The following is a 22,048-nucleotide window of genomic DNA, read 5'->3' on the forward strand; positions in this document are numbered from 1 at the left end:
GACTGAAGAAACACAAGTGGGAAAAGATGAATAAGGCTTGAAGGGGAAATGCTACTCCCCAGGCAAAAGCCACAATACAATTAGATCAACCGTTCCCTAACGGAACATAATAAACTCTTTCAGAGCAGATTCAGTTCTGTACATGCAGTCTATTCCTCTGACCGTTTCTCTAAAAGGCACTTATTGCCCGCTGCTAAAAAGCACTGAAGTTTCTTTACTATAGGTACCCACAGACCCGTACAGTGGTATAAATTACTAGATTCATTAATTGGCACTTGAAATAAGTAGAACTTGACAAACTTCCCTGTCAATAGACAGGATATAAGAAAATACACGCAAGGAAAGCAAAGAGATCTACTCATAGCCCCCACCTCTAAATCTCCAGTCCCCTTTAATAAAGTGAAAATTTTTAGCTAATAAACATTTTGTGACCCTTGTAATGCTACAGAACCCCAATACAAAATGTGAACAGTACAATATCCATTATATAATATATATATTTATATTTTAATATATTACATTTATTTCTACATAAAGAGGCTATAAATACTGTATACGCCTTATATTCATGGTTCCCAGCATTTGACAATATAGTAAATACAAACAAAATAAAACCCATTATAAAAATACAAAAAAGGACTCAGTAGAAATAGCTTTACATTTTAAAACCTTGTAGCCTGCACGGTGTCTATCATTAGAGCTCTGGGACTACAAGAGCACAGGTAAGAAGTTGTCCGACAATCAGTCACAATCTCGCCACGCGGAGAAGATCAGAGCTGCCATGAAACCAGTCACGGATTCCCAAGACTACATAAACCAAGACCTCTGCCGGTGCAAACAGACTTGGAGTTTGCAAAGCGAAGGAGTCAGACCTACATCAGAGGGCTGGGGGGATGAGATGAGAAGGTAGGGTGCCCTTAGGATACCCCATCAGGACCAGAGGGCTCCCTACGGTCCTAAGGTAGATTATATTGCCCTTTCTACCTGTAGTAAAGGCTACCCCAGTGGTGATTCAAAGCCCGGGGGCTTTTTCTGCAGCCGTTTCAGGCTAGCTCAGAAGCAGGGAGGTGCTTGGCATGGGACAAGGGTGCCAGGGAGGACGGGGGGCAGAGCCACCCCAAGACCACCCCCTGAGGGGATGCATGGAATCACAGAATGGTTTGGGTTGGAAGGGACCTTAAAGAACATCTAGTTCCAACCCCTCTGCCATGGACAGGGACACCAGGTGGCTCAAAGCCCCATCACGTGCCCTCGTGCACCCATGTCCCATCACTCGGCTCAGTGCTCTGCCTCCCCGCTACTAACAAACCTCCCCGGCCAAGTCTTCCAGGGAAATGCAGCTCATGAGGGCTGGTACGGCAACTTTTTTTTTCTCCACCAAGGACACAGACCATCGCCCCCACCTATATTTAGCCCAACCTATATTTAGCCTCAGGCCATTGGTGAGTGCCACAGCCTTGAGCTGGAGGTTCCTTTTTTTGTTTGTGGAGGTGCAAGCAAGGGATAACTCTGAGAAACAAGAAGCCAGTGCCGTGCTGTTTCCTTCCTGGAGTCCAGCCGCAAAGGGAAAAACAACAGAAAAAGACCAACGCGCAGGGCTGTGCCGTTATTTCGTACAACTAGAAACAGTTCAGTTGAACGCTGCGCTGCTGCCTGCGTCCGACAGACGCTCAGCATGTCACCGGGGTCCCAAAGGCCACCACGCTGCCTCTGCCATCGGGTTGGCACAGCACCCACACACCGCAGCCACCAGCGCCCCTCGGGGCAAGCAGCCCGGCGCGGCGCGGTTTTGCTGCCAGATGCTTCTGCATCCTCTTCAGGAAAAAATAAACGTCTTTTCTCAGTCTCACGGACGCGGTCTTTCTATACATCAAACCTGGATACCAGCAGCCCAGGCAAGGAACCCGGGGGGACCCGGAGCTTGGCCCTAGAGCGGCAGGGGGGCGAGTGGTGTGGTGCTGTCGTAGCCGAGCCCGTGGCCCCGGCAGAGCTGGGGCGAAGCCTCCCGGGTGCACAAGAGTTCGGTCTCCTCGCTGGAGTAGATGGTGGTGTCCATGTCGTCCGAGTGGTACCCGGACTGGTAGCCGCTCGTCTGGTTGGAGGCTTCGGACATGACGGACTCGTTACTCTTGCTGGGCACCAGCGTGCTGCGGAAAGGCAAGGAGAAACAGGGCTGAGAGAGCTGTGGAGACCGTCTTCTGGAGGGCAGGTGGGCGATTCCTGCCGGCAGCTGCTTTCCATCACAGCAACAACCAAAGCAAAATGGTGCACTTCGCAAAACCGGCTTCAAGCCTTTTTAAACACGCATTTGATTATAAGGAGAGAGCTTTTTATATGCCCTAACTTCACTAATGTATGAAAAAGATATTTAATTTTATGGCGATATGAGGAGTTGGATTGCGACCGCAGATGAAATGGGAGAAAAAAACTTTGAGAGGCTTCACACATTTCAGCTGTGGTGCAATCGTAACTGCAGTATGCCTTTGTTTGCACTGAAGTTGTCCTGGAAAAAAAAAATAATTCCTGGGAAGCTCTCAGAGAGCATACGTGAGGTTTCAGCTCCATGAACGCCACCGTGCTTCCTGTGAACGGCACAATGACACCCCTGTACAATGCTCTGAAAATACACCCAGCTACATCCTGAAAACTCAAGAGTCAGCTTTAGGAAAAAAGAAAGAAAAAGGAAAAAAAAAAAAAAAAAAGACCTCTTTGTCATTGCGGATAGACCTTCACAAATACACTCAATTGTGTGCACCAGCTCAGTTCCTTCAAGGGGTGGTTGATGCTTTTGCAGCTGATAAATACAAGTCCTTTGCTTCCAACAGCTGCATTACCTCTCCTCTCCTGGTCCCAAATGCAGGTGGCCAGGCATACAGTGCATAATTTTAATTTGTGTTCTTAAAAATACAGTAAGAAAAGAGGCAGATTCTAAAAAAATTTTACAAACCAATCAGTCTTCTGACATCCTGCAAGCAAAAGGTCATATTCAATCCCACGTGCAGCCTGAGCCTTACCTAAAGGGTATTTTCACTTGTTTATCGCTCTCTTCCAATGTCTTCAGCTCCTCAGACGCAAGAACCATCCCACTATCTGTCTGGTTTTCCTGCAAAGGTGTTAGAAATGCATTAAAATGGAAAAGGATTAAAAAAAACTCTAACCACACAAAAAAAGACGTCAACAGAAGGAAAAGACGTACAAACAAGAAACAAACTCACCTCCTGAACAACTTTTACAGGGGTTACCAATGGGACATCTTCAAATGTTTTCACACTCACAGGGCGGCTTTTTCTTTTGCTACCTTGTCGGTACTGACTGAAAAGAAAACAAAACAAAAAGAAGTTTTGTGTGCACTACCCACCACTTGGCTGCAAACGGCACAATGATATCAGAATCCTTTTATCTCTCTACAAGAGAAGTTAATCCTTTTTGTCAAAACATATTATGCAAACCTCAAAATATCCATTTATTGAAAAGGATGAACCGTGGCATGTTTCTGACCTCCTGCTCCTGACAACCTTGATCCCTGAGCAAATTCTAAGAAACGGCTTTGAGAAAACAGCTCCTTTGCTCGGTTATACTGGAGGGCTTCACTTCCTGCGAGCTTTGCTTAGAAGGATAACAAACAGAGGAGCCTGGAGCACAGACATGTGTCTCTTCCTTTGGACCGCACTTCTGAGACCCCTGGCTGGACCTAGGACAACAACAGCAGACTGCTGCCCTCAAACCGTGGGGATCGGGACAGGGAGTGCTACATCTCTCTTGAAGGCTCTTCTCCAAAAGGAGCCCTCTGGTCAGGATGACATCCATAAAAAATACTGGACAAAAAAAAAAAATTAATAAAAAATTGACTTTCATGGAGGTACTAATACAGCAAACAAAACAGCTTCCCGCAGCTTTCTCTGCCTAAGTGGCTATGGAATAAAATGGATGTTGTCCCAGTTAAGCAGGACAAATTTATGTTCCTAACGCCTAATGAAGGAAAAGCCATGGAGCTGGAAGAGAAGCCTGCATCCACCTGAAGCACAAAGCTAGAAGCAATTAAGAGCATCATTCACCCATTTCCCAGCTTTGAGTCCAGCTCTGCTGAGTCCTGCCTGTCTCCAACAGACATCTATTTAAACTGGTGGGGACTTTACAAGTTGCCTGTGTAGCCTGCTCAGGTGCTCAATCACACTTTAAAATGTTTTTCAAATATTAAACCCAAGTATTTGCAGAAAATAATTTTTTTCCTATTGCTGGGGACACAGAATAATTAGTTAACACCCTCTTCTGAGCAACTTTTAATATACTGAAAACTGTTACTATGTTCCCTCTCCATTTTCTCCTCCTAGACTTAACAAAACCTTTCTTTCAAGATCTCTGCACTGACCATGTCTTCTCTTCCTGTTGTTCTCCAATGGCATTTAATCCACCCCACATCCAACCCTGCCAGGACCAAAAACATCTAATGGACAACCTAGTCCACTCACCCTCCTGGACTATCTGACCTTGAATGATGAGAAGTTCATTCCACAACTTGTTGCCTTAGTCTGAAAGCTCCCTCCGTGCTTACATTTGATTGTCCACACAGGCACAGAACTGCATGGCCAGGACTACAGTTACCAGGGTGGTGAGGACTGGGAATCCCAGCCTCATGATCTGAACAGCCTCCCAGGTATGGGAGTCATGCTTCTGCTTGGCCCTGAGAAGAGTCAGCCTCTGTTTTCCACCTGGGCTACCATGAACGAGATCCTCCTGGTTAAGCCAAGCTACTGTGCAAGCAGGGCCAGGAACAGTGTGAAGGCAGAGAGGCCATGCATGGAGTCTGACTCCTGCCCGGTGGCAGTGAGGGCTCTGCTGATGTCCTGCCAGTATTTCCTGACACGTGTTCACATTTTGTAATAGCCTGTCCCATAAAAAAGGGCTAAAAAATGCCCTACATAAAACAAAAAATCCTTCTTCCCTGCTATCCACCAGACCAAATATTCTCCTTAAAAAATGAAACTTAAATTGGTTTGAGTTGATTTGTTCTTGACAAATCCACTCTGGACATTTTCAGTTACTACACTTTCTGTAGACATTTACCATTATTTATCCGATCATTTATTCCGGGATCATTCCTAGGATTCAAGTTAACCTGATTTAAGGGTTACTCTTTTTCTTTTCTTTCCAAAAACAGGCTTTATCTTTACACTTCCTTAAATCTTCTTTACCTCACCTGACTGTTCTTAATGACAATCTTTCAAGGATCAGAAATTGCATATTTATTTCCTAAGCCAAATACGGCAGATGTTAGGAGGTCCTGCTGATTTTAATTTGCCTCTGCAACCTAAAAATTCTTTAATATTCTCCGTGTTCTCCCTGTGCTTGCTTTTCCTCTTCCAGCTTTGATTTAGAGATCGTATTTATCAGCCTCTCCTCATAGTTAGTACTTTCGTGAAGATTGAAGAAGACATTACTGAACAGATCAATCTTTTCCACTACGTGTATAGCAAGATTCATGCCTACAAAACCATTTTCAGCTACCAGAACAGAAAAACAAAGCCCCTAAGCATGTCTTAAGCTCCCTCCTTTGCCTCTCCTAGCATGGTTTCACAAATGCTTTCACAACCCTGCCATGCTGTAAGACAAGAGAAAAGAGGTTCAAAGTCTCTTTCAAAGGTTGACGGAGAGATTTTACTTCTGTTCACAACAGGAAGTGGGGATCGGGAAAAGCCATATAGGAATTTTTAGAAGTGGAAAATAAGCGTGGTGTTTTCAGTGTTAAATCATGCTCTTGTGTCTTTTAAATATTTTTATTTTGGACTACCCCGCTACTAAAACGTGGGGTTCAAAGTTCAGCTCTAGGACCACAAGTTCAACCGAAGGGTGAAATGCACCGTGCCTACCTAGTCTTTCCCAGGACCACATATAAATGTCACCCTGCAGCACCTAAAATCATTAGGAACTTTGCTTGTCTTTGGTGGATACAATACAAGCAGTGAGGGAGGGGGGGCCACTTTGTGGAAACCACGTGAAGCCTGCCAAGAGTCCATCGCTGCTCTGATGGTTGGGTCCATCTCTTTCTATCCTTCTCCTTCTTCTGAGATTGCGGCAAGCAACCCAGGGCTCCTGGCACCTAAGTGGCTGAGTTTGATCTTAGGCAGCACTGGATGAGAAAATACCTTTCTCCCTTACATCCCGTGCCCGAGGTCCTCACAAAGTCCAATATAAGCCCTGCTTAAGAGCAACAAGTACAGACTCCTCAGGGGAAAGTCACCTCTCCCACGACACCCAACAGCATCTACAGCTACTAGTCCATTGTGGATGCCCCAGCAGCCCACCAGAAGCAAGCAGTGGACAAAAAAACAGTGACAACACTATTTAGGTCACATTCCCTTTGTCTATCAATTCATGACCTATTTACCAGCATTTCACTTTAGGAGGGGAAATGCCAGAAAAGTTATTAATGATAGGCCTATTACCATTAACATTTTAGGGAGCTGCAATACAAGAGCATGAACACAACTGAATTGGATCAGTAAAACTTTGTATTTGTTCTGGTTCTTAAAAACTAACATTTTAATGAAAATACCAATTCTTGAAAGGGTAGCAAAAAAACCCACCACAAGCATTTGGGGAGGTAAGAAACTAGTTTTTGCCTACAAAAAGTCTACAGATTCCTTCTTATCCCTATGGAGGAGGTTAAATATGGACTAGGCAGCTGAAGTCTCTTCCTTTCAGTTCCCCTGCCCCCAGCATGAACAAAACCTGCCCAGAGGCCCCAATAGGATGTCCACCATATAAAATACCTAATTCCTGCTGTGTTGTCATAATGGAATTTAGGATCACAGACTTCCTCTTCCTCCCTACAGGAAGCAGGTGAAGTTGGGAGAGAGAGACCCGAATCCTCTTCCATATTCAGCGATACTGACAAAGGAAGGACAACGTAGTCTTTACCATCCTGTAGAACACAGCAAAAAAATACAAAAATTAAACGGGCTACAGAGATACACAGACATAAACAGATACACAGGAGTATGTGGAGAACGCATCACTCCAACGGCGCTACCTCGGTTGTTTTATTAAACTGTGAACATTACACCACCTTTGCAGGATCAGCTACATTAAAAGAAGGAAACTTCATAAGAACCACTGCCAAGTAGTTTTAGATAAAAAAAATTGAGAATTTTATATGACATTCTGTAAAATAATGTATAAACTCAACTTTTTATTGGTGTCTTTGAAATATAAAATGTAGTTTTTAGCAACGTTTGAATCCCCGTGACACAAAGAACATGAACCCGAGAAAAAAAATAACCTTAAACTGAAATTGAGACTGAATTAGATACAGCATATTAATCAGAAAGACCAAATTAAGTATAAGAAGTAAATGAAAAAAAGAATGAAAAGGAGATAGCAAAAAAGGAAATTTTCTATCAGTACTTTGGCATCTAATTTGATGTGAATAACAAGGACAACATTTTTAAAAATTTCTTCCACTTGTTTACATTTCTGCTCTAAAGTATGAAGAGAAAAATGGATTATGCATCCTTCGGTACTGCATACCTATTTATAGGCCCATAAGAAATCCTTTAGTAGATACCACCTTTTCTCTAATTTTTTCGCATCTATCCCTTTTGGATTACAATATGACACATGCATAATTAGCTATTAGTTATCATGACAGTTCAGTTCATGACAGGAGGGTCTTAATCATTAGCAATCCAACCATATTAGGTTACGGGCAAATATACATAAAGTATGTTCTGAACGTACAAGGAAACACTTTTTTATAGTGAGGGTGACCGAGCACTGGCACAGGTTGCCCAGGGAGGTTGTGGAGTCTCCGTCCTTGGAGATATTCAAAATCTGTCTGAACGTGGTCCTGGGCAACCAGGTCTAGGTGGGTTTGCTTGAGCAGGGGGGTTGGACCAGATGACCTGCAGGGGCTCCTTCCAACCTCACCCAGTCTGTGATTCTGTGATACATAAGATTCAAGCTGATCTTTAGGAAAGTAAACAAATTGTATCATTTCTGAGTTTTGGTATGCACAGACAACATGATAGTTTGGAAGGACAGGTAGTTCCCATCATTATCAATAGATCAGAAAGGGAGAACTCATCTAATAGGAGAGCACGTGGCCAAATGCAGTCTCCTTCATCTGAGTGCTCACATTTATTGCCCTGGCCTTCTCCACTCCCTACATGAAGCGGGAGCCACAAGATGGAGAATCTGGGAGGGAAGCCCGTGTACCCCACCTGGACGCAGTGGGCTCTCTTACCACCACGCCTGCGCACAGGACAAGTCTTAACACAGTTATCTGCGTGGAGCTGCTGACAGGCAGCAAAATGCCTGCATGCTCGTTTTCCAGAAGAGTCATTAAAAGCATTGCAGCCCACACCCTCACATATGCTAAGATATCCATCTTTGGCACGGGAAGATCATCGGGAGCTACCTGACGAAATGCCTCTGCGGTCTGTAGAGAAATCCTCAGCAGAGCAGGGAACGGCGCCTGCGCCAACAACTCCCCCAGTAAGACGGCTAAGTAACGACAGCCGTGGTGTCATGGGAAGCCCTCGCTAGCAGGGCAAGGTGGCTTTTAGTCACCACAACAGACCTGTCTGATCTTTCCCACCCCTAAGTCATTCTTCTCTGCAAGTTGTCCCAACTGCCAGTCAGTAACGGGAGCGGTGGAAGAAGACCAGGCTCCCCGATGGCTCCAGTGGACAGTACCCAACTACGTGATTTTGTGGTGGCTGGCAGGACAGGAAGGGTTCAGCTGGTGGTTTTAGAAACCAGAGAATACATTTCATGTACCTGACGGACGTTGGCTTGCAGTAAATTCCCCAGGTGCTCCACCAGCTCTGAAAAAGTCGGTCTCTGCTTAGGATCTCCGTGCCAGCAATCCAGCATTGTTTGGTACCTAGAAGAACAAAGCCCATTAGAAGATCAGCATAAAGAAAAGAGCACCTATTGCTTGCTCCAGCACCTGCTGCTATTGTGGGGTAAACGTGGGCAGCTGGAAGAACAGTTTCTCACATTTCTGGTGTTGTATAGTCTGGTGCTCTCATTCTTGTTCCTTCTTTCAGCCTTCTGCAAAATTCCTCATCAATTTTTACTCCAGGGTACGGTGATGCCCCTAAAATGAGAGCAACGGTAAGTTTAATGCATTAGACTTTGAAATTCTGGGATTGATTTTCAAACAAATAATTGGCTATGCCCTGAGCTAATAAGGTAATTCAGTATATTCGGATGTGCGAACAATTTATATTTATGATGAAAACAGCAACTGATCGAGTAAATGAGGCACATCATCACATACTGAAATTCTGTGAAGAAGCATTTTGAGTCCATCTTCCTACGTTTGCATTTTTAAGGAAATTTGAGTATTTTATTTTGATGGAGAAAATAAACAGGAAATTTTCAAGGACTAAAAAAAAAAAAATGCTAAAGAGGATCCAAGAACACTTTGACTGTTTTCTTCAGATTCTGTTGTTTAAAATTTAAGACGGCTCAGCAAAATTAAAGTGACTCACCTAATGAAAATATTTCCCACAGCAGAACTCCAAAGGACCATACATCACTCTGAATGGTATACACTCTATCAAAAATGGTTTCTGGTGCCATCCATTTTAGGGGTAGTCTGGCCTGAAAGCATTTCCATAAACAAAAAGGTATCACAGTTCAGCAAAACATTGAGTTTCCACAAACCCATTTAAGGTGAAAAAAAAAAAAAAAGGAGTTCTGACTTCATATTAATTCTCTCTCAAATAGAGAATCTGAAACTTACATCTCCTTTCCTGACGTAATCTGGGTCTTTGTAGATGTCTCGAGCCAAGCCGAAATCACAGATTTTGACCACGTTATTGTCTGACAAGAGGATATTACGAGCAGCCAGGTCCCTGTGGATGCACTGCAAAGAGAAGTAAACAACTTCATACGCTGCCCGTCGTCACAGCTCTGTCCACGGGGCTGATCTCTTTCACATATGTGCTCTCCTACCCTCAAAGGCCAGATAATTCTTAAAACCTTTTAAGAAAAAGAAACCTCAGCATTGACAGTTACTGATTTTAAGGGCTTTTTTTGATGGTCACAACTGATTTGGCTCAGGGAGACTTGTGTTCCCAAGTCCAAACATACGTCTGTTTATCCACTATGCAGAGAGGGCCTTTGAAGTTAGCTAATTAATTATCCTAAGAAGCTGACACAAAAGAGGTTCGGATCTGATTACCTTTCAATTTACTTAGGTTCACTCAAATCTGTGTACTCAACTCTCTCCCTGAAAAACATACCACACTAAAACGCCGATTCGATTCCAACACAAACTGCTCTTCACTACAGAGAGAAAAGTCCATGTCTTTACCTATGCAGAACGACAGCTCAGCCCACAACCCAAAGACTTCAAAACTCAAGCCTCAATAGCTTGAAGTAAAAAAGCCAGGCTCTGAAAGTGGCTGCAGATTTGCTTCTAGTGTGGACTAGAACTGCAGATCCTGGAAAGACATATTTTTGCATACACACACCAACAGGGATGTGTGAAATGTAGACAAACACATGTTTTTAGAAAAGAGTCCAAAGCCTGCTCTTGAACTCCTAGCCTGCACTCTAGAGCAGTGTTGTGTTCCCTGTTTCTATTTCTTTTTCCCATTTCTAAGTACATTTTGTTTCTATATAACTGCAGGCAATTCCTTGCTCCTGCTGGAATTTACATCCTTTGATACATGTACTATATCCATTTAGGATCAGACTGCAGAAAAGTACTTCTAGAAGGCCAAAATGCAGGTGAGGTGCTACTGACTGCCGGGGTGTCTTTGGCAAGAGACTCGCCAAGGAGTCATCCATGAAGTTTCACAGGTGAGCACCATCTCTCCTCACGCTGCCCTTCCAATCCCGCTGCACAAGTTACAGGCCGCCTCCTCAGAGCAAACTCCTTTACTCTAGTTTAGCTCTGGTTACCAGGGATTTGTCCCTAATTTCTTTAATCGTCCTCATAAGTCAGCTCCCCTCCTCCAACTACTTAATCATTCTTCTATGAATCGGCGACCCATAAACCTTATACAGATCACTAACATTTGTGCCAATAAAAGCTGTTTCCCTCTGTAGTATTAATGATTCGGGTATGTCTTAGGGCAAGAAGAAACTGCTGCGGATGACTGCTAGTCCAAAGATGAACACGCTGTTTCCTTCTATGGACCTCCAGCACTATTTCCTACAGCCAAATAAATAACATGCCACTCTTCCTGAGAAGTTCCTTACTTTGCGTGAAGCCAGGAACTCCATTCCCCTCGCCACCTGGAAGCTATAACAGATGAGGTCCTCCATGGTCAAAGGGTTCTTGCAAATGTCTTCAGGACCAGCTGCAAAGAATCAGATGACAGTCAAACATGCCCTTTGTCACTGATTTCACCCGTAACTGCTTCTTAGGTAAAAGTCCATCTTAACCTTGTGCCACGTCAAACTGGAAGAGCAAACTGAGCCCTTTTTTTTGCTCTATAATTATCACTAACAACCCATTTTACACCAAACCAGTCCTGCGTAAAATAAACTTTGATATGACGGGTTATACCCGAGGCCTCTTTGCTTATTTCCAGAGTTCCCACCAGTGGAAAGATTTGCAAAAAAAATACCAAAAGAAAACCAACCAAAACTCACAAGTTCCTAGCACAGGAAAGGTTCGCTGTGGTTTCAGCAGATGAATTTGGAAACCAATGAGAGGGAGGTCCCACATAGTCCTTACAGGGGAAGAATATGCCATGGGGAGAAAGACTTGAATTTGGCAAAAAGCCCTGCTAATTTAGGGTAGAAGAAGTGTAACCTCATCCCCTAGTGACCTGGAGGAATAATGTACTCAAGCATCCAACCAAGATACTTAGGCATTTAGTTCCTGCTGAAATAAACAACTCAATGACTTTGCTCAGCTATAGATTTTAAGAGGACATCTACCAAGAACTACAACACTGGTGGCTAAAACCCTCATCTCAAGGCCTGCTGTGGGTCTACATACTTCTTACAACATCCCAGCTCAGAGGATCAGTGGTTACACGAGAGAGGTCTGCAAAGGACCAAAATGGTGCGGAAATGCATTAAGTGCCTGCCTGAGACCGCCTATTATGATCGCATTGAAACCACAAGATCATCCTCCCTGTTAACATACTGGTTTTCTTTGCATTAAATGGTTTTTGGTAGACATTGAGGTACAGGCAGTTGAGGTACAGGCTCCCTCCTGACCCAGCTGACCCCACCGCTTGCTGACATTAGCAGTCTCTGAAACATGTTGGCAGCACTGAGCACTTTGCTGTCTCTGCCAAAGGAGAACATGGCAAACGCATCAGCGAAACGCAGAGGGTGTGTATATCCAGGGGAGGCTTCGAATGAGTGGATAATTCAGGTTTCCTGTTTCTGACAGACCACCTGCGCAGAGGGAAGGCAAATCAGCCTCTCTGCTAACAAGCAGTGAAGCAGATGGCATTTCACAATATTTAACTTCTGGGTAAACACTGAGGAAATTCAGTTAACATCCTGGGGCATCCATCTCTGCACTGCCTTCAGAGCTTGTGCTCCATGATTTTCCCTGGAGACTCTGGGACATTAAATAGACAAATCTCCATGAGGCAATGCACTAAAAACACCCCCTTTTCAGACAGGACATTCATTATCTGGGATTGGGATGAGGGGTTTGGGATGCTGAACTAGATAATCCACAGCTCAGGAACTTTGGTCATCCAGGAATTACTCCACGCGCAGCTTTGAGGGAGTTTTGGAAATCACACGGTGCCCAGCGTCCCTCATCAGCCCCCACCAATGACCACTATTCCAACACCAGGAGAAGACATATCCTACCATCCTCCTCTTCCACGTCACTCAGGGACCGCTCCTCCACAAAGCCAGAGCTTGCTGAGCTCTGGCTGCTCGTGATGCTGTCCAACCGTCGCTTCAGGTCCGCGGAGACGTCACCAACATAGTTCTCCTTCCCCTGCCGAAACCTGGCACTTTTGGTCTAGAAATGGGAGAGGAGAGTGGGAGAAATCAGAAGCAGAAAGCCACCAGAAACTTCTTCAGGAGAGGCAATGACGGCCCCCACAGTCTGTGCCACGGGCAGCAGCAAAGGCAGGGAGGGCAGCCCAGCACTGGCATGACTGGTCGCTCTGCTCTGACCAGCTCTGGTTGGGGCACCAGGCTGGCATGGTGACAGTGATGGCAAACCCCAACCCATGGCCCACCAGCTCGAGCACCCTCTGCCACTCCAGAGCATGGCTTTAGCCTGCTCCCATGTCCTCCCGGCCACCCCCAGCAACACCTCCACATGTGGGGGAATAAACGCACACGGAGGAGCTCACCTTCTCAGCGCCCTGATGCCCACCACTTGTGGAGCACACATGGATGCTGCCGGACCCCCTCCGACACACTTGAGCCACCCCATACTGCTACGGCTTTACCTCCCGCTGCCACAAAGGGCCTTCTGCTAAACCTCTACCTTGGCCAAAACCCCTGCAGCTCTCAAAATCTGATTTATTTCTGTCTTCTCCTCTGCCACCAAATGCCTCTAGGGAGCATGCCGGACCCGCAGGCTTCCTCCACCATGTTTCCATTTTCTCCTGCTTCGGTTTGGTGACTTTTCTCCCCTGGCAGGGCTGGTTTTTTCCGTTGCCGATTCCCATCCCCACCGCTTGTGTAAGCAAAGGTCAGCACCCTCGTGAAACCCTGCCTCTTCCCTCAAGGCCTCTCAGATACTTGTTTATCCTTTTTACCTCACAAGAGGATGCAGCAAGTTGCCTTTGCCAACATAAAATAGTAAACAACGACTCCAAGGATAAAGACAAATAACCCCCTGGAGAACCGACAAGCGGTTTGAAGAAAGTCTGATCTAAACACAGCAGATGCAGGAAGACTCAGGTCCACCAGCGTGGCAGAGCAGAGTCCAGGGGCTTTCCTCTTGGCCTTGGGTGAAAAAGGGTAGGGTCCCGAGCGTGATGCTCAGAGCTGGGTACACGCAGCCATGCTCTTCATCAATCTGACCTTTGGAGGGGATGGATCCTCCCAACCTTCTCCAGAAATCAGACCCCCTCTCAGAGGCATGCAGAAATGAGTTTGGAAATGCCAGCCTCCATTCTCCCCCTCCTTTCAAATCGGGGTGCAAAGAGGGGGTGCTGTGATGGAGCTCCCCTTCGCAAAGGCCTTGGGAGGTGAAAAGTTGAACGTCCACCCATCAGATACATCAATTACTTGAAATGATTAACAGCAAAAAAAATATGTATAGCCTGGTTGCCCAGAGAGGTGGTGGAGGCCCCATCCCTGGAGACATTCAAGGCCAGGCTTGATGAGGCTCTGAGCAACCTGATCTAGTTAAAGATGTCCCTGCTTACTGTGGGGGGGTTGGACTAGATGGCCTTTAAAGGTCCCTTCCAACCCAACACATTGTATGATTCTATGATTCTGGTTCAGCAATGAGCCAAGGGGATCGTGGAAAGACTAATCACATGACAGAAGATACCTATGAATACCTTCTAGATCTATCTATCTAGTGGGAGGTGTCCCTGCCCAGGGCAGGGGGGTTTGAACTAGGTGGTCTTTAAGGTCCCTTCCAACCCGAACCATTCTGTGATTCTGTGGGATTCTGTGATATCTGATGCATATATACACTACGCAGGGAGCGCAGTTATTTAAGGTGGTCTGGAGCTTAACTAAGAAAGGAAAAAATTCAGGCTGATAATCAGAAAAAACTTCCTGACAGATACGGCCAAGTGTAGAACAATCTGCCAAGGGAAATAGTGGAAGCCCAGTTCCTTTGCACATTTTAAGCTAACAATAACAAAATAGCTACATTGCAGGGGCCAGGGGAAAGACTAGATGACCTCTGATGTCTTTGCCATCTCTCATTCCCATGAGAAGTACTAGATATTCAGCGTCCCCAAGGACCGCCACTTCAGTCTGCACTAGAAACAGAAACATCGTGTGTGGAAAAAACCCACCAAGTCAAACATTACACTGTTAACCTTGACTCCTTACCTTGTACGGGACAAATTCGCTCCTCTTGCTCCTGAGGTAAGCTGAGAGATTCCCGAACTTGCAGTATTCCACGATCACCATGAGTGGGCCTGTACAACACATAAAGCAATTCCTTAGAAAGACCATTTATATCCCATCTTATCTCACAGGATCATCTGTGGCTAGAAATACACACATTTCAGAAAGCATTCTACTACCCAGAGGTTTTTAAAAATACCAGTAATAAAAAAAAAAAACTCTAATCAAAGAAGGGAAATTATTCCTTTTCTGCTGTATAAGGAAGGAAAAGAAAGCACATACTTTTGAAAATCACAGGCCTAATTCATATGTGAAAATGCATAGTGGTGTGCTTGTACTTCAAGTGCCAGCAACTGCCTATGCTCACTGACATTGTAAGGATGCGACACACATATTTCAATGAGCTTCAGTGCAATTAACCACTCTCCTACAATAAAGCACACACACTACTGTCCACGCTTTTTTGCGCAGACAGTTTAACTCCTTAACACTTAAACCAGGAATCTTGGTTTCAGACATAGATGCCTTAACATACAGTCCAAATGTGGTATTTCATGCTCAAATTGCTTCATATAGGCATATGCTGCATGATAAATTTCCATCCTATGTTCCAGACACTGGCCATCCCTATTTTACTATGGAATAAACAAGAAAAGAAATATTTATGGATTATGTTTCCCTCGACTACTACACTTCTGTCATGGAACTTTACAAATTAAATTCTGATCCCACAGTAAGCCAACAAGTCAGCTTCCCTGAAAAATTATTACTGAGTTACTTTGCACTGAATTTCTTCCAAATTAGCATGCAGTGCTGGATTTGTTAAGGAAAACATCTGTCCCCGATTAGAAAGTAAAATAGGTTCATCCACCCAGAGCTGGACTCCAAATTGCAATCTCCCCTCCTACACACACACACACACACACACACAGAGGCACCCACAGCCCATGCAAAGCTGGAGAGGGAAGTCACAACTTGCAGTCATGCTGTACCCGGTGACAAGAATAAGACCAACTTTGTTAAATCTGGTACTAGACTCAGCCCCAAAGTGGTTGCGTCCACTATAAAAATGGATCTGAGGTACAGAAAAGCCAAGTGATAGAACAACTAAGGGATGGAGCTGGATGTGGAACTCGGGGCTTCTGAGCGCTTATTCCACCCCTGGACCTGCTCACCCTTATCAGAATTTTTCTTTTTTAAAAAAAGGCTATGTCTTCCAGCCCTTAATTTTGCAACTCAATTTTCTACGCAGCAGAAATGGCAGAAATAGGCTTAGTTACTCTGAGAAGTAACAGTGAGAAGTTACTCACCTCCGGGCTTTGTGCAGGCTCCAAGTAAATTGACAACGTTGAGATGATGGCCAATATGAATGAGGATCTTCAGCTCTGACATAAGAGCTCTGTGCTCACTATGGGTCGCACCCTCTGCGGAGGTAAAACAACACAGATCAGGAGCATCACAGACAGAAAGGTTTTCCCCTCCTCTGTGTTTTCTTCTGTTATTTTTCCAGCCCACCTAGTGAGAAGTCTTGTTGGTTGGTAGCCTGGGTCAGCCATGCTGCGGGACACTGAAGAAAGCTAGGAACGTGCATGATAGGGTTGGGTTTGCTCTGCTTTTAAACACTTTCCAAAGTTTGCCAAGGGCAGTACATCCGAACAGGGACACAAACAACCCAGATGAGCAGGCATCTTTTTTCCTCCAGACCTTCTGAGCAGTTTGCACTCTGCTGTTTGACCCTCCCAGCCAAGAAGAGTTAGAAATATTATTGTCCCATTGCTGTTGCTGGGGTCCACATTAAGGGTCCAATGGGTCCACGGACTGGGGGGGATAGGGCCAAGGCCAAACATGCCTGACCCTGCAGCCTCACCAAAAGCCTGGAGACGTGGCTGGTGTCCTCATCCCGCAGGGATAGAAGGGGAGGAGGAAAGAGCCGACGCAGTGGGGAGAGAAGGGCAGAGGAGGCAGCTCTCTGCAGGCTGCCTGAGCACTGGGAAACTAGAGGGACAGGGTTTCCCACTTTTATAGTCATTACTAAACCCTCATCCCATTGCAACGAGTCTGCAACAGGTCTTCAACTGCTCACACTGCGCTGTCAGAAATCCCCCGGCTTTCCCACCCTTCCTCCGGTACAGAGGGTGGGATACAGCCCCCCAGCTGTTGGAAGCCCCATTTTGCAGCCCCAGCTACGTCCTCTTCAGGAACCCTGTGTCTGAGAAACGCAGCTTTCAACTTTTCTGTGGCAAATGCGAGGCACTATAATACGCTTTAAAGTGAGGAGAAAGCTGTTCAAAACTACGACTCATTTTGGAGCGTGCCGAAGCCATTGTCTGAGACTTGCAGAAAGCTCCCTACCAGGCTGAATAAGGCAAAAACGGACACGTGCAAATTGCTTGCAGGAGCAAGTTTATGTTCTGAACCTGAGTAGAACTACAAATGGATGGCTAAGAAACCACAGTCACATTGCTCCCGTTATCGATGAGGGAAAGGCATGTGCTTTCCCTAATCATTGCTTCATGACACCAACGGTTAAGCTAAACCTGTATACACCATTGGTACAAACATTTTGATTTTTTTCTATCTACTGCTTATAGTATTGGCAATTATCCTCCTATCGTGTATTCGAGGTGAAGTTTTAGTCACCATTTTTACCTTTAAGCATCTTGACTGCCACTGTTTTGCAGGTAGCGGTTTTGTCGATCCCAAACGCGTCTGCTTCTATGACCTGGCCAAAAGCTCCACGCCCAAGAGGTTTACCTTGAAGTGAGAAGACGAACACACTCCGATTTATTTGCCTGGCACAGTGGGCAAAAGAGGCAGAATAAACAGCAACTCTAAACTGAGTTTATGTGCCAGAAATCAACAGAGGGCTGATAATGGGGAGAGGATGCACTATATCCTACGGGACCACAGAGTCCACCCGGGGAGTCCTGCATCAGGGCAGCCCCGCGGCAAGCCAGGACCTGAACCTCCCCCCAGCACAGGGCTGGCTGCAGCATCACTAAACGGCCCGTGCGATGAAGACACACCTAGCTTTAGCCGGTCTCTGGGAAACTCCCACTTGCTGGCATCATACGGGAGCCGTTCGCAGTGCTCGTCTATAGGGACTTCATCAGGATCCATGATGATTGACAAGTAGCCAGTCTTCATGTCCCCTCCGTTGGCCTGGAAAATGACATTAGTTGCAGTTGCACAGATTTCTTGCTGGCCATGTGCAGGCAAAGTGCCATTTTCTCACTTTGCAGTGTTTCACTAGTTCCCAGAAATGCCAGGCTACCATTCCCCTACACCATGTCATCATAAGTGCGATCATCGTTAATTACTTGCACTTATTTTTTTTTTTTTTAATAAACAAAACCAGCTGAAACATTTTTTTTTTCCTCTTGCAAGGGCCTGTTCAATTAAAAACAAATTTCTGTGCCCCCGGTTCCAGTCAAGAATGTTACGGCATGGAGAGAAAAAATGTGTCTGTTGATTTAAGAACAATGAAAAGAAACAACACAAAAGGCCTCAAGTCAGCTCTCATTTGTCATGCAAGACCAGTGCCGATAGGACAGGACGAGAATTTTTTCATTACCCGCTTAACGGTCCGGAGGATGATTACAAGAAGCAACCAGAAGAACATGGCAATCACTGCAGTGCCAACGAGGATAATGAGCTCCAGATTTGTTTTCTCTTCAGCGCCTGGGAAGAAATAAATGAATATCTAAGTGATAGTTGGAAGCGTATTGGTTTTGTTCATTCATTAAAGTAGAGAATGGAGGTCCTTGTTCTGAAGGTTCGTTTTAAAAGTGCAACACGGAGCAAGAAAACAAAAGTAAAACAAAACAAAACGCTTGGGGTTTTATGTTGGAATATTTCGCTAAGTTTCGTGCTGGTTTACACACCACCTGATTTCTTACCATCAGCTTTGCTCCAAGGACATTAGCTGGACCTTTGGAAAATAATAAAAGTAAAATTTCACATTTTAAAAAGAAATTTTTTTGGAATGCTCAAGATCAATGACTCCTTCTCCAGAAACTGAAAAAAGCCCCGTCATACAGTAAATAAGTGCTGAGAGAACAATCTCTCTCTTGTCTCTTTACATGCTTCATCTGGGGCATGAAAAAATGTGGTTCTACAACAACACATGAAAATAAGGACTTATTTACAACATCCTTTTTCCAGTAAAATAGTCTCTAGCAGATAGCACTTGAACATCGCTTAATGAGCAAGGGTAGCTCCCTTTCTCATCTCCCATTCCCCACATCATGCTCCTGTATTTCATCCCTCGAACCGTACAGATTTTCCTACACAATAGCACACTCCCTTGCGTCACCCCAATGAGCTGCACTATAAATTTCCTGGAGTGAAACAGTATGCCCTACACAGACTTCCAACTTTTACAGACGTGCCCCAGCCATATTTCCCGCATCAGCTGAAATCTACATTGATGTCAGCTGCAGATAATTTCCACCCCACGTAAGCACATTGCCCAACATCTTAATGTCCTTATGGGACCTATAAGAATAACAGGATACTGCTTTAATTACCTTAACGGAACAGATCGGACAATCACCCTGACTTATAAGACAGAGGTTTGTGAAGGAATCAGTGCCTAAATTTTGAAAATGCACCAATATGAAGGGCAAGGAGCATTTAGTTCGAGGCTTCTCATTGAAGCTCTTGGCGGAAAGTCCATCGTGGTTCCAGCTACTCAGACTGCAGACTAACCTCTTGTTAGGATTTATTGTTTATCATTGCAAATTGCATTTTGGTGTGCCACAATAGGACTGGAACACATGAGAGAAGGGTCTCACAAACGCTGCTTTCAGAGCTGGGTGGACTAAGGCTGGAGTCCCCCACCCTAAACCTACTACCTGTTCCTATCACCAAAATGGGACAGGAATCACAACAGATTGCACAAAGACTTCACTTGTTTTTTCTTAGATGCTACAATTACATAGTTTAAAAAGTTACAACTGTTAAAAAACACAGTATGACAATTTTGTTACCAAGACAATAGAGATGCCCAAGGATATCTGCAGGTTTACCTAGACTGTTGCATGGGTTTCCATGGAATGTAGACTGTCAGAGTTTTCTTTACAACCACAAGCAAGACAGATACAGCTTTTTTTTTTTTGAAAAGCACTAAACAACTTTGTGGAGAGGAAAGCATCACCAACAGCTGGGATTATGATTGCTATGACAGCACCCAATTGGAGCTTGATAGGAATGGTCAGGATTTCTCGCAAATCTCACGGTGTATTTTCAGATCTCCGATCCAGATAGCCAGTAGATTTTCCTTTTAGTGATTATAAAGATTTCATGCACAATCAGGAAAGAAGCTAACACTAACCTTCCACTGAAAAAAAAGCCTCTGCTTTTCTGCATCCGAGGACGTTGCAGGCAAGGCAGGTGTATTGCCCTCCGTCTTCTTTCCTCACCCGACGTATGGTTAGTGTTTTGTTTCCATCTTTCAAAACAATACCTGGGAAAAAAAACCACGATTCTTAGTTCCGCTATTTTTATGTCACTTTGCGTTAAAAATTCAAAATGCGGCTCTTCGTGGTGAAAATCAGCAGAGAGTCCCAGGAAAGAAAGCCCTTAAGTGATAGAAAATTCATAGCAAAGGAGCAATCCTCACCTGAATCTTCAACAAGGGTTTCATTATTTTTAAACCACATGATGTTTGGAGGAGGAATGCCGTTCGCTGTGCATGACACTTCTATGGTTTCCCCAATGTTTGTTGTTTGATTTTCCAGATTTCCTACAATTGTGGGTGCCATGGGCTCTGTTGGTTTGAAAATATGGCAAAATTACTGACCACAAAGAAAGCATCCATTTTTGCAGTAATAGCACTTGATCACACTCTACGCACTCAAATCCTTTTATAACACCAACAGCCACAGCGGTCACGTTAAGATCATAATTAAACTTCCACATAACATGAAAAAATGATAATAGCCAAGAAAATTTTAGCAGTATTGATATAACCCGCCTTAGATGGTTTAATTTGTAACTGCTCAGGCTGCTGAAGGAAGAAGGAATAGGTGAGAAATTGCTTCCCTCGCATTTCCATTTCCAGGATCATTACGAGAAGTCTGATACTGTCTGATGGACATCCATCAGACATCCATTCGGGACAGCCCATGAACATGCACAGGTATTTTTCTGAATCTGCCTAACCAGCTTAGACATCGAGGCCCCAGAGCAAAGTCACCCCTATTTGTGGGAAAAGCTGATTGATTAACCCCTTGCATTCCTTGCGCCTGAATACCGGCATCACTTCATGAGGGTTTTAAGTTATAGACACAACTTCAACCTCAAGAGCCAGTGACACGAAGCAGTAGCTTTAACGCCATGAACATACACATCACATACAGCTAGAGGGAAAAGTGAAACTGAGAAGCTATTGAGCTAAACATGTGCCATTGTTTGGGCAAAAGCCAGACTCGTCTCCTTGCTCAGCACGGTGGCTCGCTTAGTGTTTCCTCACTGGTACTGAGGAAATAGTAAGTCCCTTCTGCCCAGACAAGCCCCACGCCTGTGTGTTACAACAAATGGTCTAAACCTATTTAACAAACTGAGTGCACCATTAAGCCAACACACGCAAGACCTGAAGATACCAAAAACTGACACTACTGCAATTATTTTCATACGCAGCCACCCATTTTGGTGGACAGTGAGAGATCTTGTACCTTGGACAGTAAGGTGCTTCACCAGGCAGTGCTGTGTTTTAGCCTTCTTGTCCTGAGCGATGCAAACGTAGTCTCCTCCATCCTGGAGGGAGATGTTACGGAGGATGAGCTCTAAGGTGACATTTTCACCGTTGGTGTTTGAAACCGTCGCATTCAGCTTCTGGAGAGCATTGAGGTTCTTGCAAACGGGCATGGGCAGCCCTCCAAAGGGAGTCTGTGAAGCGTGAGCGCTGAGTTTGTACCACGATAGCTTCTCAAAGGTGAATTTGTCTGCCGTGCATTGCAAGGACATGTTGTCCTTCTCTGTCAGTTGATTCCGAGGCTGGAGATTAATTTCAAGTCCCCCTGCAAGTTAAAAAAGTAAAAGGAATTCCTATTAGGTTGCC

General features: G+C 44.8%; 1 protein-coding gene across 2 annotated transcripts in view; it reads right to left on the minus strand.

Annotated features, from left to right (window-relative positions):
* Positions 1–368: 368 nt before the first annotated feature.
* KDR (kinase insert domain receptor) overlaps positions 369–22,048 on the minus strand; it is a 33,134-nt gene continuing 11,454 nt past the window's right edge. For both annotated transcript variants that reach the window (XM_063336192.1, XM_063336191.1), the window contains exons 13-30: positions 21,663–22,007; positions 20,609–20,755; positions 20,321–20,452; positions 18,560–18,666; positions 18,012–18,147; positions 17,635–17,739; positions 16,296–16,409; positions 14,968–15,056; positions 12,802–12,958; positions 11,218–11,318; positions 9,752–9,874; positions 9,498–9,609; positions 9,001–9,100; positions 8,779–8,884; positions 6,771–6,922; positions 3,216–3,312; positions 3,015–3,103; positions 369–2,147 (exon numbers count right to left, since the gene is read on the minus strand). In XM_063336192.1, the coding sequence (XP_063192262.1) occupies positions 1,928–2,147; positions 3,015–3,103; positions 3,216–3,312; positions 6,771–6,922; positions 8,779–8,884; positions 9,001–9,100; positions 9,498–9,609; positions 9,752–9,874; positions 11,218–11,318; positions 12,802–12,958; positions 14,968–15,056; positions 16,296–16,409; positions 17,635–17,739; positions 18,012–18,147; positions 18,560–18,666; positions 20,321–20,452; positions 20,609–20,755; positions 21,663–22,007 (2,432 nt within the window). In that variant the 3' untranslated portion in view covers positions 369–1,927. The remainder of the gene's footprint in view (positions 2,148–3,014; positions 3,104–3,215; positions 3,313–6,770; positions 6,923–8,778; positions 8,885–9,000; positions 9,101–9,497; positions 9,610–9,751; positions 9,875–11,217; positions 11,319–12,801; positions 12,959–14,967; positions 15,057–16,295; positions 16,410–17,634; positions 17,740–18,011; positions 18,148–18,559; positions 18,667–20,320; positions 20,453–20,608; positions 20,756–21,662; positions 22,008–22,048) is intronic.

The sequence above is a fragment of the Chroicocephalus ridibundus genome, chromosome 5 (assembly GCF_963924245.1).
Source record: "Chroicocephalus ridibundus chromosome 5, bChrRid1.1, whole genome shotgun sequence".
NCBI classification, from domain to species: Eukaryota; Metazoa; Chordata; class Aves; order Charadriiformes; family Laridae; genus Chroicocephalus; species Chroicocephalus ridibundus.